Here is a 17,093-nt window from a genome sequence, read left to right as displayed (position 1 = left end):
CTTTCAAATGGTCTTGACTGTACTTGAAGGCTCTTTGAAGATTTGAAGAGAATGCACTCTGATAAAGCAAACAAGAACTTAACTTATTTTCAGTCACTTTGTGAAAACTTTCAGAAACCAAAACACTTCTAAACATGTTTGCCAGCACTTCACAACAGAACAGTGATGGTCTGCGTGCTTCATGCAACATTTCAATGCTGATTGTTAAATCTGGAAAGCCCCATACAGTTAGAGAGGAACTGATTCTACTAGCAGAAAGGGAGGAACTGTATACATTTTGGCGTAAGTCACCAGCCCAAATAATTAAAGTGATTCAGCTTGGTAACAACTCTGTTCAAAGATGAATTGATGAAATATCTGATGAAGTGGAAGACACATTGTGCATACTTAGAATTATAGAATTTCCTCAGCAGTTTAATGAGTCAACTTTGCCAGGCAATGAATCGTTGCTTCTTGGTTATGATCACTTTCATAAAAAGTGAAAGTGTGATTCAAGGGAGCTAGGAACAGAGATACATAGGGGGAATCAATGTTTTGGATTGTTGGGCAATATTCTTCAAAGAGAAGGGCATTCTGCTCACAGATATTCTTGCTTGTGCTTGATGGCGATGGGCCACCACCAATGACAGGACGCCACCATGGAGTTATTCCTTTCTTGAAAAAAGCTGTACCTAACATATTTGCCATTCACTGTATAACTCACAGACAGCATCTTGTTGCAAAATTCTTAAATGATTGGCTGTGCAAATCCTTACTGTTTTTAAAGTGGTAAATAAAATAAAATCTCATGCTCTCAATTTGCGACTGTTTTGAGAGCTTTGGATTGAGAATGATGAGCAGTTTGAATGTTTGCTGTTGCATACAGAAGTCAGATAGCTCTCAAAAGGAAACTGTCTGAGACATTCTTATGCACTTTTTGTAACTGTGATAAAATTCCTTGATGATTCAAGTGCTTCATTCAGTTAGCACCTCAAGAATATTGGACATGACATTGTTTATTTATCAGAGTTATTCACAAACTTTAATGAGATCTATCTTACATCTTATTAAAGTTGTATTGGTCATCTCCACATTTATGTTCAAGTTAACCCTTTTTAAGTGCAACATTGGCCTTCACAACCTTTTCCAATTTCCCAGCCTCTCTGAGTTGGAAGAGAAAGAGAGAGATATCAGATGATGATCTTTGAGTATACTGTGCCCACCTTGGTTGTCTGTATAAAGACATGTCAGAGAGGTTTCAGGATCTTCTCTCGATCCAAATTCCAGATTGGGTAATCAGTCCATTCCAGAACACTTGTAATGGGGAATTAACAGGAAGGATGGAGGAAGAACTGATCTCTCTATAAAGTGACTTTGAGCGGAAGCCAAAGTTTAAAAAATCATATTGGGACATTTGGTTGCAGAAGGAAATCTCAGAATGCTGTACTGCACTGTGGAAAAAGATTAAGGTATTCTTTATTGCCTTTCCAACATCAAATTTAGTGGAGCGCAGTTTCATTACAACTTCTTTGAAGGAATGGGGATCTGAGACTCCTTCTGAATGACATTCAGCCTGATTTTGCAAAGCTGATATCACTATACCAAGCGAAACCATATCATTGAAAAGTGAAAAAGCAAATAAGTAGTGAATAGTTGGACTATTAATGTACGCTCTAAAATCATTGATGAAAATAGATTTTGCTGTAATTAGTAGCTTAAAATAGATGAATATTTTTTGCAATTATTTGTCACTGGTTTGAGTTTTCAGTTATTTTCTTTCACTGTGCATCATACATCAAAGTTCTTTATAGTTCTTTTTAATGTAATGGCCAGAAAGGAAATTGGAGCTGGTGCTGTGCTGAGGATGTGGTCTGGGTGCCAAAGGAGTGGTAAACCAAAAAAAGTTTGGAAGCCACTGATCTGGACAGATATGTGAACAAGCAGAGATATACAGTGGATCATATGCAGGCTGGTGTCCAGTTTAAATTACTACTATGGTCTTAGGCCATAGGGTACACTCCTGTGTTGTACCGTTCTCTAAAAATAGAGCAAAAAGACATGCAGTTGGTCCAAGGGCTAGGCCGGCAATCTTAGCAGAGTGAGTGTGCTGATAAGAATGCAGAGTTAATTTCAGAGATTTCGTACTAGTTGGTTGTGGGTGATGGGTAGAGAGCAGAGGGATAACATACCCACTAACACTCAACAATCAGGAAAAGAAGTAAAATACTGAAAACGAGAATTAACTGCAGCACAGAAAAAATGTGTCCTAAGTTTGAACGATGTTCAGCTGACCCGTCACTTTGAACATCCCATTCACCTTGGAACCGATGCAAAGAAGGAAAGTTGAGGATTTCTTTGGCACCATTTACAACCTTACGGTATTGTGAAGAAGTACTTTGCAGACAAAGAAGTATTTGCACAATTTTACACAAGTGTCTAGAAATAGCAGAAGTATACCAAAATCAGAATGATGCTGGATGAGAGAATGGTGTTGGACAGAACACTAAGGATACCTACTCGGCACTTTCTCAAATTAATAGCCTGCTATATTTATGTCCACCTGAGAGTAGGGTGGGGCCACAGTGTTAAAAGCACTTTGAAAGACAAGATTTCTGCCAGTGCAGCATTTTCTTGGTGTTGTGTGGGAGTGACAGCATGAACGATCATGTGCAAATCTCTGGAGTGGCTTCATAAACTTGCAAGTCTCACTTAGAGGTGAACGCACTGCTAACAGAGCCAATGGTGATAAGATGTACTGAGAAGGAATGAAACAAGTTTCTTGCATTTCTGCACTGAGTTATGATTCAAGACGAGAAATAGACATGAATTTCTTAGCCTTGAAAAGAAATGACCACCAGGGAAGAGATGACATGAACCTCTTAGCCTCGAGTTATGATACAAGACAAGAAAAAGACATGAACTTGAGAAGATATAACCACCAGGGGAGACATGACATGAACAAGACATGAACTTCTTACTCTTGAGAAGAATTAACCACTAGGGAACTATTGAACCATACACATGATAGTGATTAATTAAGAAAAGGTACATTTAAGGTATCACATTAAACTCTATCAGTTTGGAGAAAAGGACCAATTCAAACTCACATCATGATAATTCAAGTCATTCTTATCAACATGTGAAGAAAAAACACAGCTTATCTAAAAGATAACTGTTCGCCAGTATTGCAATGTGCCTTATGATGGTTTCGTATTCAGGAAGATGTCCCAGCGAATTTGTGCAACACATCAGAGATTGAAAAAGAAATGACTTGGCCTTTGTTCCTTGATAATATCTGATCTGCTTGAAACAATTATTGATAAAACTAATGTAGAGTAATGCTGCTGGGATCTCTAGGTTAAAAAAAGACTCAAGAAACAGTTTTACTAATAACGTTTGTGGTAGAGAATAGAACTAAGAAGGCCTTTATTGTAACAAGGTTTGAGAACAAGAGGAAAACAATCTTTCCCTAATTTTTAGAGCCCAGGTGAAATTGTGCTTGGAATATTCTGATTTCCTGGCTTAAGGAGGGCTTACCATCCTTTTTTATGCCACAGACCAATAGCATTAAGTAAGGGGTCCATGGGCCCCAGGTTGGATGAATGAATGAATGAATGATCTTTTTGTCATTATACATAAGTACAGTGAAACTCTGTTTGGCTTCCTCTCAGGCAATCAAACAAAGCGGTAGATAAAAACAAGACAGTAATAGAAAAACAGTATTAAATACATAAGTAGCAGAAAATAAGTTGCGTGTTCTCCAATGACCAGTACCTGGGATCGATCATAACTGGTGAGAGCTGCTACTATACTTAGGGTACTTAGCAGAACTAAGAAACATACAAAGCCGAGAGTGAGCCTAGCCGCTGCTGCGTCTGCAAGTGCGGCCATTTGAAATGCAATGGTTTCTTCACTTTGATTGGGGGTATATGAAGAAAAATTTGGCAGACTGAACCTGTGCTCCCTTTCACAAAAAGAGACTAGTCACGATCTCACTGAGTGGTCGAATGGGCAGGAAGGGCAGAATGGCCTTCTGGTGCTTTTGCCATCTGCTTTCTTACTTGCAATAGCATACTCTTGTCACCAATCGAACATTGAGTTATTGGAAAGGCTTGGGGAAAAGTGATACAGATGTTTAGAGGAATTTGTTTTTATTTGCTTGATAAAGAATTATTTAAACTGTACAGAAACTTAGCATAAGAAGTGCAAAATTAAGATTTCCTTTACATGGTATGGTGCATAAATTGACAAGATTCCAGATGACTTGGAGGTTGTTGGCATCTTCCAAGAGGCTGATTTGTGTTGATCTAAAGTGGACAGTAACCCGACTACCACCTAGTACACACTATTTATGATAGCACCATTGACATTATCTGCCCAAGTCCATCACCCCTACAGGGGAATAAGCAGCCAGCAGAAGCTCACAGGGTCATCTGTCCTGGCCCAGTCTTTCAAGTTTCTCCAACTGTAGCCCATCTTTGAAGAATCTTGCTCTCCCAGGGATGAGGTCCTTGGAAATTCTGTAGCATGAGCTATTATGGAATGAGGTTTCTAGCCTCATGCCGAACCCTCGACCTTCCTCAGCTGGGCTTGGGACCATCTGTAGTGGATTAGCAGTAGCATTATACAGTTGTGTATTGAACATTTTGTCATACTTTGAGAGATTTGGGCTCCTTATCCAAGAAAAGATATGTTGGCATTGGAGAGGGTCCAGAGGAGGTTCACAATATTGATCCCAGGACTGAAAGGTTTAACATATGAGGAAAGGTTGACGGCTCTGGGCCTGTACTCTACTGAGTTTAGAAAAATGAGGTGGATCTCATTGAAACCTATTGAATATTGAAAGGCCTGGGTAGAGTGGATGTGGAGAAAATGCTTCCAATAAAATTGAGAGTATAGGACCAGAGGGTACAGACTCAGAATAGAGGGATGCCCATTTGGAACAGAGATAAAGAAAGAATTTCTTTAGCCAGAGAGTGGTGAATCTGTGGAATTCTTTGCCATAGACGGCTGTGGAGGTCAAGTCACTGGGTGTATTTAAAGCAGAGGCTGATAAATTCTTGATTAGTCAGGGTGTGAAAGGGAAAGCAGGAGAATGGGGAGGAGAGGGATAATAAGTCAACCATGTTGGAATTGCAGAGCTGATCCAATGGGCCAAATGGCCTAATTCTGCTCCTATATCTTATGGTTTTATGTGGACTTGATGACAACTTGTATATCCATAGAATTTTTTTTATAATTTGTTAATATTATTATGTTCTTTGCTTGTGATATATGTACTTTGTCTTTCTCCTTGTTGCCAGAGGAATGTTGTTTTGTTTAGCTGTATGATAATAAGCTTGATGTTGAGCTTGTATTAGATATTGGAGTAATGGTTTTGTGGAAGAGGGAATAGATAAATGAAGTAGAAATAAACAGTTTGTGGAAGGTATATCCATTGGAGAATCATCATAAACACAAGGGATTTTGGAGATGTTGGAAATCCAGAGTAATACACACAAAATAGTGGAAGAACTAAAGCAGACAAGCAGCATCTAGGTCAGGAGTTCCCAACTTTTCTTTATGCCATGACCCCCGATTGGGAACCCTTGATCTAGAGGAATAAACTGAGACCCTTAATTAGGACGGGAGAGGAAGAGGGGAGAAGCCAGAATAAGCAACTGGGCGGAGGGGAAAGAGTACAAGCTGGTAGGTGATAGGTGAAGCCAGGTGAAGGAGAAGATAGGTGGATGAGGGAGGGGAGGATGAAGTGAGAAGCTGGGAGCTGATATGTGGTAAAGGTAAAGGGCTAAAGAAGAAAGGATCTGTTTGGAGAGGAGAGTGGATAATGAGAGAAAGGGAAGGTGGACGGGCAAAAAAGGGTGATGATAGATGTGTGAGGAGAAAAGAAAGGATAAGAGCGGAGCCACAATGGGGATTGGAAAAACTGATAAAGGGGAGTGCTCATAAATTACCAGAAGTTAGAAACATTGATGTTCATGGTGTCGGTTGAAGGCTATCCAGACAGATTATTGGCTTTTCCTTCTCTAGGAGTGGCCACATCGTGACAGTAGAGAAGGTCGTGGACCATCATGTCGGAATGGGAATGGGTGGTGGAGTTAAAATGTCTGGCTACTGGGAAATCCTCTTCCTTTGTACTTGTGTGGAACTCCTAGGCTGATGACAGTTACTTCATGCAAGCACTTAGGTTCATTTGTTGGGAACTATGATGTCACTTAGGTGGATCCAGAAATGAATGTGCGATTTCTGAGTCCAAACAAAACTGCTAAAGATCCATGGAGATTTAAGAATTTTATCTTGTGATCATCGAGTGTTTTGAGATGCAAATTATCTTTGGTCTGTGTTGAAAGCAGAATTGCAAGTTAATAAGCAAGATGATATTTTGAAAACAGTCCATCTGTACTCTTACAATTTGTAAATTTTAAAAGTATTCACAGTTTAAGTCAATTTTATTATCAAAGTACATATATGTCACCATAAATTTACAGAATAATGAACATAACAAAACCAATGAAAGACAGCCCAACTGGAGTGCAGAAGACAGCAAGCTGTACAAATACAAAAAGAAGAAATAAAACAATAATTAATTAATAAACAATATGTATCAAGAACACAAGATGAAAAGTCCTTGAAAGTGAGTCCATTGGTTGTAGAAACATTTCAATGATGGAGTGAATGAAGATGAGTGAAGTTATCATTTTTAGTTCAAGAGTCTGATGGTTGAGGGCTAGTAACTGTTCCTGAACCTGGTGGTGTGAATCCTGACACTTTTGTACCTCTTCCTGATGGCAGTAATGAGAAGAGAGCATGTCCTGGGTGATGGTGATCCCTGATGATGGACGTTGCTTTCCTGCGATTGTGTTTCATGTAGATGTGCTCAATGGCAGGGAAGGCTTTACCTGTGATGGACTGGGCTGTATCCACTACTTTTTGTAGGATTTTCCATTCAAGGACATCGGAGTTCCGTTCACAGGCTATGATGCCGACAGTCAGTGTACGCCCCACTACGCATCTTTGTACACACCATGGGGAAAGAGCTGCCATATGTTAGCCTCAGTGGTTTGAATGCACCATCTTACGAGAAACACCAAGCACAAGCTGAGAATATTGTTCTGATCATGTGATTCTTCTGTTTCTTTAGAAGCTGCCAAAGTATGAGCAGCCTATTCAGCAGCAACACATCAAGTCTTCAAGATTCCACCTTGTCCCTTCCACGGAAGCAGAGCTCTTCCAATAAACAGCCTCTTCGTGCCCTCTACGACCTTCTCATCTCACCCATGGAAGGGGTAAGTGAACAGTGCACTAAATCAAATGCATTATATTGCCATCTGATAAATGTGTTATGGTCTTAAGCAATAAGAGTTGTAGGACACTTCGATAAAAAAGAAACTTTTTATAGAATAGAAACTGAGGGGCACACAGTGGTTCAGAAGCTGCTGCCCACACTGAGCACGTCAGCTGTGGTGTGTGCATGCAGAGTTGCATGCAGCATGGAGATCTAGAGCAGGCTGGTGATCAAACACCTGGTCTCTCACCCTGCACCTGAACTAGTCACCGAGGCTAAGGCTGTTTTGTAAGATGCTGAGCCGAGGACTGGATGCACTACGAATGTGGCCAGACAGTTTTACACCACCTACTGATGACGTATCCAGCACGCACCCCCTTCGTTTAAATGGGATTGGTGACCTTCATTTACATAGAGATTCACAGAGTCTCTTCTGCTTAACTTGCCCCCGGTATCCACAATGTCTGTCTATGCTAATCATATTTACTGCATTTGGCCCTTTCCTATCAACGTACCTGTCAAAATGTCTTTTAAATATTGTAGAGTACCTGCCTCTACCATTTACTCTGGCAGCTCCTTCCTTACACCCGCCATCCTCTCTACATTAAGCTTCCCCTGCAGGTCTCCTTTACTTCTTTATTATTGTTATTTATTTTTTCTCAGCTCAAGCTGGAAAACCTGAGGTATGGGCATTTCTCAGTTGCTAGGAACTTTCAGACTATTCTAGTGGTGTTTAGTATCGTGGCTTTCTGGAGATTTACATAAATAATTGTTTGATGCTATTGTGTAGTGACTTTGCGATGATACCATTTGTAGATATTACTATTAGGACAATGTACATCTTGTTCATGTTCCAAAGACTTTCAATTCCCTTTTTATAATTCTATATAGTTCTAATATTTTTCATTTATTGATTTCTGTATGTTATATGTGTTTGGAATGATTATGTCTAGTAAGTGAGATGTTCTTGCTTGTGTATCCTGCTATATTATATGCAGATGAATATTATCAACTTTCTTATCTGTAATATTGGATCAGTCGTAATGTAATTTGTAGCACCCAGAATCTGAAACTGGATCAGGCTTGTATTTATAGTAAGGTATGCTGTCTTTTACATGTTTGTATTTTAAATCAAGATTTTGGTAAATGATGTTTGCCACTCAGTTGTGCCTGTGTAAGTAATCCGATTGAGTTAAACTGCAATAGGATCCTGTAAAGTGTTGGATGGTTTCAAGTTTCTCTTGGCATTTTCTGTGTTAAATTTGTTGGTTTTTTTATTATGTATTTTTGATCATTTTTGTGTTAACCACCTGGTCCTGTATTCCCAGAAAGAACCCTTCTGTTTCTGGGAAGAGGTCTTTTATTACTGTTATTGTTATTATTAGTAGTAGCAGTAGTATAGGTGGTGTTAGTAGTAGTAGTCATATTATAATTACGTGATGATGGAACAGGAGCAAGGGGTCAAACATTCAATCCTGCTCCAAACATTCTTTTGGTCATTTGACAACAGGTGTTATTGAAGGACTGACTAATCAGGTAGATTTTTACAACAGTTTGGTAATTGCACCATTACTGATGGTAACTAGTTTTTTAATTTGTTTTATTAGTTGAGTTTAAATTCCAGTGGGATTAATGATTAAGCTTACACACAAATGATGTATTGCAGCCTTCAGAGAAATAGATGGCAGAACCTCTGGTGCCACCAATTTACATAAATCTCCCTTTTTGGTTTAAGAGTCATGTTGACGAAACAGAACAAAAACAGGCCCATGCTGACCAGATTCCCATTGTAGGTTGTTCCATTTGGCCCATATTCCTCTAAACAGGAGTTCCCAACCTTTTTTTAATGCCAGGGACCAATACCATTAACCGAGGGGTTCATGGACCTCAGGTTGGGCAAGATGGAGGGTACACACTCCAGTCCTCATAAAAGAATCAGAATTGGGAAGAGTGAGCAATTTCAAGTTCCTGGGTGTCAATAATCTCTGAGGATCTAACCTGGACCCAACATATCGATGCAGCTATCAAGGAGGCACGACAAGTGAATATATTTCATTTTGAGTTTGAAGAGGTTTGGTGTGTCACCAGAAAATGCAAATTTACACAGATGTGCTGTGGAGAGCATTCTAACTGGCTGAATCGCCATCTGGTATGAGGTGGGCTGCTACTGCACAAGATTGAAATAAGCTGCAGAGAGTTGTAAACTTAAGCAGCTCCATCATGGGCACTAGACTCCGTTGTATCCAGGACATCTTCAAGGACTAATGCCTCAAAAGGGCAGCATCCATCATTAAGGACCCCCATCACCCAGGACATACCCTCTTCTCATTGTTACTGTCAGGAAGGAGGTACAGGAGCCTGAAGGCACACACTCAATGATTCAAGAACAGCTTCTTCCCCTCTGCCATCCGATTTCTGAATGGTCATTGATCCCAGGAACACTACCTCACTGCTTTTTTATTTCTATTTTTTTCTCTACACATTTAATTTAACTTTAATATATATTGACATATGCCGGTGATACTAAACCTGATTCTGATTCTGATCTAAACCGTTCCTAACTGTACTTGTTCAAGTGTCCTTTAAAAGTTGTTATTGTACTTGTCTCTTCAACTCCCACTTCATCATTTCATGTCTGTGTGAAAAGGAAAGTAGTTGCCCTTCAAATTTTCCCCTCATGTTAGCCCTGTGCCCTCTGATTCTTCATACCCCAATGCTGGGAAAAGAACTATCTATCCCCTTCATAATTTTATACACTTCTATTTCATGCACATTCAGATGTTTACCTGCTTTTAGCAATGACATTAACAGTGTACCGGTAGCTCAGTGACAGTGTGACTTCAGTGCAGGAGGCTAATCCAGTGGTGGCTTCAAGGAAAGGATGGGTTCAGTAGAGTGCATGTGGAGAGGATGTTTCCTATGGTGTGTGGAGACAGCCTCAGATTAGAGGGGTGTCCATTTAGAACAGAGATGAAGAATTTCTTTAGCTAAAGGGTAGTGAATCTGTGGATTTCTTTGCCACAGGCAGCTGTGGAGGCCAAGTCTTTATGTAGAGTTAAGGTAGAGGTTGATAGATTCTTGATTGGTCAGGGCATTAAGAGATACGGAGAGAAGGCAGGAGGTTGGGGCTGAGAGAGAAAATAGATCAGCCATGATGAAATAGCAGAGAAGACTCAGTGGGCCAAATGCTTAATTCTGCTCCTATATCTTATGGTCTTATGGACTCTGTTGAATCTTGCCAATGAAGATACATATAAGGCTCCATCAGGCCTCTACATAGAAATGGTGAAGAGTTTTATTTGATAGTTGGCTGTCAAAAATGATGAATGTTTTTGACTGACATTAAGAGGCATGTTTTATGGACATTCGAGTATTGCAGGAAATAAAAACAGCCCAGAACTTGCTGGTGCCAAATGGGATGACAGGATGTCCCAACCACTCGTCGTCCATTCTTAACTTTAGAGCAGGGATTCCCAACCTTTTTTATGTCATGGACCAATGCCATTAAGCAAGGGGTCCACGAACCCCAGGTTTGGAGCCCCTGATGTACAGGATCTCCTACTGGCAACTAAGTTAACAGCAGCCTGAGTGCAGACTTTTAAGGATAAGTCATATCATGTTGCAAGGCTACACATATCCGTAGAATTAGTGACGAAAATCCTTTTTCACTCAGCTTAGGTAAGCTGTCAAAAATATTGAGTGTTTCTGAAAGATTATAACTTCTAAAAAAACAATCAAGAGCAATTAAAATTCAGAAAGGTATGAAAGAAACTAAATTAATATTACTTTAAAATCCAGAAACTGAAGGATTGGAAATATTTGAGTAAAATCTGTCATTAAAAATGTAAATGTCTAAATTTACTTTGTCCTTCAGAGCCATTTCTAAGCACGGAAATGAATGGAATCTCTCTTCCTGCACCACATCTACCAATGCATTATCCATAGGGTGAATTTCCCAGTGCTGAGGAATTTCAGGAAGTTAATGCCCTTGAGGAGCTTTACTGTGGAACATTGGTGGTAAAGCTCCTTTTCAGAAGACATTCTAGCAATTCTACACAGAATTCTCAGTATTTCTTGGGAAAAACTGGTTTAATATACACCAGGGAACAATGGGACGGGAAAAGGAAAGGAGCAAGGATATAGAAGAAATTTGTGCATAAACAGTGGGTAACATATGGAGAATGCAGTGGGATTTATGGGCTTTATGGCCTCTTGGAACACTTAAATCATTTCAGTACCACTGAGAATTTCCTTGCTAGGTATTGATGACTGCCATTTAATACTGGGTGGCGGGGTGGAGATGCATCTCTACCAAAGGAGGTGTAAAGTGCGCCTTCCCTCCACTAGCCGGCAGATCACCCTTTTGGGCAAGGTGTAGCACTTGTTTACCCCTCCCCCCTTGCCCATGGGAGCAGGTGGTGGATGGTCGTATGAGCAGCTGGTACATATCACAAGTCCTGGTGATGTGACCACTGATGCCAGGCAGACAATCTCTGAAGAGTAGTGATAATGGCTGGAGTCACCCATCTTGTTAAAGACACTGCCCAAAAGGGAATATCAAACCACATCTGTAGAAAAATTTGCCAAGAACAATCATAGTCATGGAAAGACCATGGCTGGCCATTTCTTATGACACGACACATAACAAACGAATGAAAATAGCAGATTGGGTGTGTTACTGAACTAATAATTCTATGGATTGAACTGGTGATTCGGAGACAGAAGTTCAAATCCCATTTCAACCTGTGGGATGGAAATCAAGTTAATTAAATAAACTAGAATAATGTTCCAGCCAGCCTCTTAATCATTCCCCCCCCCCCCCCCCCCCCGCAACATTTTTATTCAGGTATCTTCCCTCTTCCTTCTCCGGTCTGAAGAAGGGTCTCGGACCAAAATGTCAGCTCTTTATTCATTTCCGTAGATGCTGCCTGACCTTCTGAGTTCCTCCAGCATTTTGTGTGTGTGTTGCTATAGACCATGCTCGCCCATGTCATACGACACAGCACATGATGATGATTTAATATTGAGGTGTGACTGCAAGTCAGATGTGCACAAACTATGGGAGAAGTGGCTAATGGATGCGTGAACAGAGGAATAAATCCACTCGGATTTGCAACAGTGCTCGGCCAAAGTTGGCCGATGGTGCATATTCCCCTTACAACAGAGAGGGAGCTGATTTGTCCCATCGAGTCGGTGGAGGCTTTTGGAGCCATTCCATCGCCCCTCTCCCAAACTGTAATTTATTCTCTCTCTCATGACCATCAGCTCCTCCTGGTCCTGCTGCCACTCACACCGGAGGTAACCTGTACAAGCAAACACGTCCTCGGGATGTGGAAGGAATACAGGGTCTCTGAGTGAAACTTGTGTTGCCTCAGGCAAAGTATTCAAAATCTCTACAGGGAGCCCTCTAGGTCAGGACTGAACCTGGTCGCTGAAGCTATACGACAGCTTTAACATCTACTGAGCTGTCCAATGCCCAGATAGGAAGGAGATGGCACCAAGCTAGTCTGGGCACAGCTGTTTGACTCAACCACCTCAATGTAGAATCATATCCGATCAACATTTGTATAACCATCCGAAAAAAATCTGTGTGCCTTAAGTTTGCAGGAGTCCTGTATTGTGCAATTTTAACAAGGTCAGTGGACAAGAGTGATCTGTTTGCTGGGAAAAGGAAGCATGTGGTGCCTTGTATTTCCTGTTTTTTTATGAACGGACTGTGCACTCAGGAACATGGTGAGAAAAACACTGAGAATACTGAATGGTAAGGGTGTATGCAGTACAAAATAGCAGGATGTGTACAGAATATAACTCTGGGAAACAACTAGATCTACCGTATATATCTTTGAACAAACAACCTACTGTTTCTCTGAATAAGTCTTCCATATTGTTTCCCAAGCATGCATCCTCTTCTCCACTGGAAATGCTCTTGATTTCTGTCCTGTATCTACAAGGCTAGGTAGCTGTAGGAGGTGCAGTTAAGCTAAATGTGACTTTATAGATAAAGCTGGTATATGTCATCAAAGATACACTTTTGACAGTGGCAGGATGAGGAGCCATCGGAATGGGATTCTGTGTCATATTTTTTCTGAAGAAGAAAGTTGACAGCAGTAGACATGCTGTAGGTTCACCATCTATGGTGTGCTTTTGATAAGGGACGAAGAGAGTTTATCATTTTCTGCTGATATTATCTCACCAGTTAATCTCTTTTTGTAAGATTGCTCTCTGGCCATTTGACATGTTAACTCAATTGGTAAACAACTTCACCAGAAAGGTGTTCTGCAGGCCTTGAGTTATAAAAAGAGATTAGAAAGGTTAGGTCTGTTTCCCTTGGAGCAGAGGAGGTTGAAAAGTGACGAAATAGAGATACATGAAACAATTTTTGCATCACTCTCTCTCTCTCTCGCTCTCTCTCCCCCTCCCTCTCTCCCTCCCTCTCCCTTTCTCTCCCCTCCACCCTTCTCCCTCTCCCTCCCTCTCTTCTCCCCTCACTCCTCTCTCCTCTCCTCCCTCCTCTCTCCTTTTTCTCTCCTCTCCTCTCTCCTCTTTCCTCTCCCCGTCTCCTCTCTTTCCTCTCCCTCCTCCCTTTCCCCTCCTCCCTTCCCTCTCTCCCCTCTCTCCTCTGTCTTCACTCCTCCCTCCTTTTTTTCCATGCTCTCGACTTGCTGCTGCCATCAGGTAGTTGGTACATGAGTCTCAGGACTCGCACCACCAGTTTCAAGAACAGTTACTACCCCTCAACCATAAGGCTCTTGAACAAAAGGGGATAACTACACTCACTTGCCCATCCATTGAGATGTCCCCACAACCAATGATCTCACTTTTAAGGACTCTTCGTCTCCTTATCTCATGTTCTTGTTATTTATTGCTATTAAATTATATTTGCATTTGAACAGTTTGGTGTCTTCTGCACTCCGGTTGCTCTTTCACTGATCCTTTTATAGTTACTATTCTGTAGGTTTGCTGAGTGTGCCTGCAGGAAAATGAATCTCAGGGATGTATGTGGTGTTATATATATGGTGTTTAATAATGAAATTCAGTTTGAACTTTGAATTTAAAATTATGAGAACCATGGAAAGGGCAAACAACCAGAGTCTGTCTCCCACGGTAGAGATACCTAATTCCAGCGGGCAAAGGTTTACGGCAAGAGGGAGTAGGTATAAAGAGGATCTTGGGATAAATTTTCCACGTAAAGCATCTTGCCTCTGGAAACAGCTACCAGAGGAGGTGGTGGAGGCAGGCACAGTAACAACATTTAAGAGGCATCTGGAGGGTCACTAGATTGAACAGGAAATAGAGTGATGTGGAATTACTGCAGGCAAGTTGGGCTAGTATAGATCAGGGGTTCTCTACCTTTATTATGCTATGGACACCTACCATTAACCAGGGGGTCCGTGGACCCCGGGGATAGATCGACATGACGGTTTCCATAGACACGGTGGGCTATAGGAACTGTTTCTATCTTGTACAACTCTAAGACTCTGGAATAAATCGTTGTGATAGTACAACCATTCTGCCTTGGACTCAGGAGACAAAGAGTTCAAATCCCACTTAGGGCAGTTTCAGTGAGCGAGGTTCACCTCTGTACCTTAGGCTGGCATCCAGCACAGCAGTGAGTGTGGGTACATCTCCAGCCTCCCATCCACCCTTATCATTTCATTTGTGGAAACTATGAGTTTCACTATTGACCGGCACAAATCATGCCATCAGCCCGTCTGAAGCCTGTTGAAGGTGGAAGCAGCATTTATGTCTCAAACTCTTAGCTTATGAGGCGGTGCAGTAGTGGAGTGGTTAGCACAATGCCTTACAGTGCAGGTGACCTGACTGTAAGGAGTTTGTACGTTCTCCCTGAGAACACAAGGGTTTTCTCCGGGTGCTCCGGTTTCTTCCCACAGTCCAAAGACGTACTGACTGGTAGATTAATTGGTCAATGTAAATTGTCCTGTGATTGGCCTAGGGTTGAATTGGGGTTGCTGAGCGATGCGGCTCGAAGGCCAGGAAGGGCCAGTTCTGTGCTGTATCTCAATAAATAAATAAAAAGAAATTCCATGATTATTTCATATATAATGTGAAGTGTAAAGATATATAAATTTCAGTGAATTTTCTGGTGAGCCAATGGTTAAAGTGAATCTGACTCATTGCATTAATAAACAAGTTCTTTTATTCTTATTTTTATATTCTGTGGTTAATTTATAGTCTGAAATGATTCAGAACAGTCAGGCAGTTCAGTTGCCAGACCACTAGGTGAGACGGGAGACACAAGAGGCTGTAGATGCTGGGATCCGGAGAGGAAAAGAGGGCGGCACTTTAGCACAATGGTTAGCATAACACTATTACAGCACCTGCCGCTGTCTGTAAGAAGTTTGTGCATTCTCCTTGTGACCGGATGCTCTAGTTTCCTCCCACAATCCTAAGGCGTACGGGTTTGTAGGTTAATTGGTCACGTGAGTGTAATTGAGAAGCTCTGGGCTTGCTGGGTCAGAGGAGCCTGTAACTGTGCTGCATCTCTAAATTAAAATCAAAAATAAATAAAATAATAAAATTTAAAAAAGGTAAACATGAGAAATTCGGCAGATGCTGAAAATCCAAACTAACATGCACAAAATGCTGGAGAAACTCAGCAGGTCAGGCAGCATTTACGGAAAGGAATAAACAGTCTAAGTTTCAGGCTGAGACCATTAGAAATTTAGGAAGAGCTGCTGGGGATACTAAGCTGATCAGGCAGCATCTGTGATGGGAAATAGATAGTCAATATTGCAGGGTTTCAACCCAAAATGTAGGCTATCCCTTTTCCTTCATAGATGCTGCCAGTTCTAAGTTCATTCAACAAAATATTGTCTTTTTTTAAACTGAGTGAACTCGTTTATACATGTATTCATTTACATTCCATTGAAAACCAGCAGAGGGCGCCAAATGCCCGCGATTTTAATATTTCTTCGGCAGCATGATCAGAAAAAAACATTTTCAACAGAACAATGTGCAATATAAAAAAGTGCAGCTCTTGCAGATTATCATTTCATACTTACTGAATTGCTCATTATGCCTGCTGGTGTTTAGGGTAGCAATTAAGGTTCTCCATCTCTGTCTGTCCTTGACCATTTGGCGGCGTTCAGGGCCAGTTCTCTCGGTTTTTGCTACTGATGGCCTTGGAAGTCTCAAATGGAGACTCAGGAATACCGTTGCACACAGACGTAGAAGGATTCTTGCTGTTTCCATACCAGTTTTGTTTGACCAGTCAGGGTTGTTAGCCCTGAGCTAACCCCCTGAACCTGGAGGATCAGTGGACTGCTCGCTCCTAGCCTGAGCTCTACCCTTTGATCTGTTTGGCGTAGCCAACCCTACCAAGAGCCAAAGGTTAAAGCTCTGACTCCAGCCAACATAACTCTCCGGGTCATTGAAACACGCAAGCCTGCAAACTCTACAAGGCCATGATCCTCTTGGAGGATTATTATCCTTTCATGCAGGCTATTTATTTCCTTCCAAATGTCCCCTTTCATTGTCTGCCAGGGTTGGTATGTTAACATTTACAGGTTCTCTATAGTTTTCCTTGTATCCCTGAAGCAGAGGGGCAAGCTGAGGTTAAAGATCAAAGATGCACAAATACAGATCTTTACCTGCAGATATCCCACCTCTCCCGGAAGTTCCGGGAGTCTCCCGCATATTGATAGCAGCTCCCTGATGCCCACAAATTATATACAATATCCCAGAAATCAATTTTTTGAGAGCGAGCGAGCAAGAGGGAGGGAGAGAGGGAGAGAGGGAGTGGGAGAGGGAGAGGGAGAGGGAGAGAGAGAGAGAGAAAGAATCTCTTTGGTCTTTCTTTGTGCTAAGT

General features: G+C 41.3%; 1 protein-coding gene across 5 annotated transcripts in view; it reads left to right on the top strand.

Moving 5' to 3' along the window:
* The window catches only part of ttc28 (tetratricopeptide repeat domain 28), an 891,459-nt gene that overhangs the window by 779,408 nt on the left and 94,958 nt on the right, over positions 1-17,093 (top strand). For all 5 annotated transcript variants that reach the window (XM_073065729.1, XM_073065727.1, XM_073065728.1 and 2 more), the window contains one exon: positions 7,121-7,265. In XM_073065729.1, the coding sequence (XP_072921830.1) occupies positions 7,121-7,265 (145 nt within the window). The remainder of the gene's footprint in view (positions 1-7,120; positions 7,266-17,093) is intronic.

Source organism: Hemitrygon akajei, chromosome 14 (genome assembly GCF_048418815.1).
Source record: "Hemitrygon akajei chromosome 14, sHemAka1.3, whole genome shotgun sequence".
Classification (NCBI taxonomy): Eukaryota; Metazoa; Chordata; class Chondrichthyes; order Myliobatiformes; family Dasyatidae; genus Hemitrygon; species Hemitrygon akajei.
The sequence above is the reverse complement of the archived record's forward strand: the minus strand, read 5'-3'. Positions and strand labels throughout refer to the sequence as shown.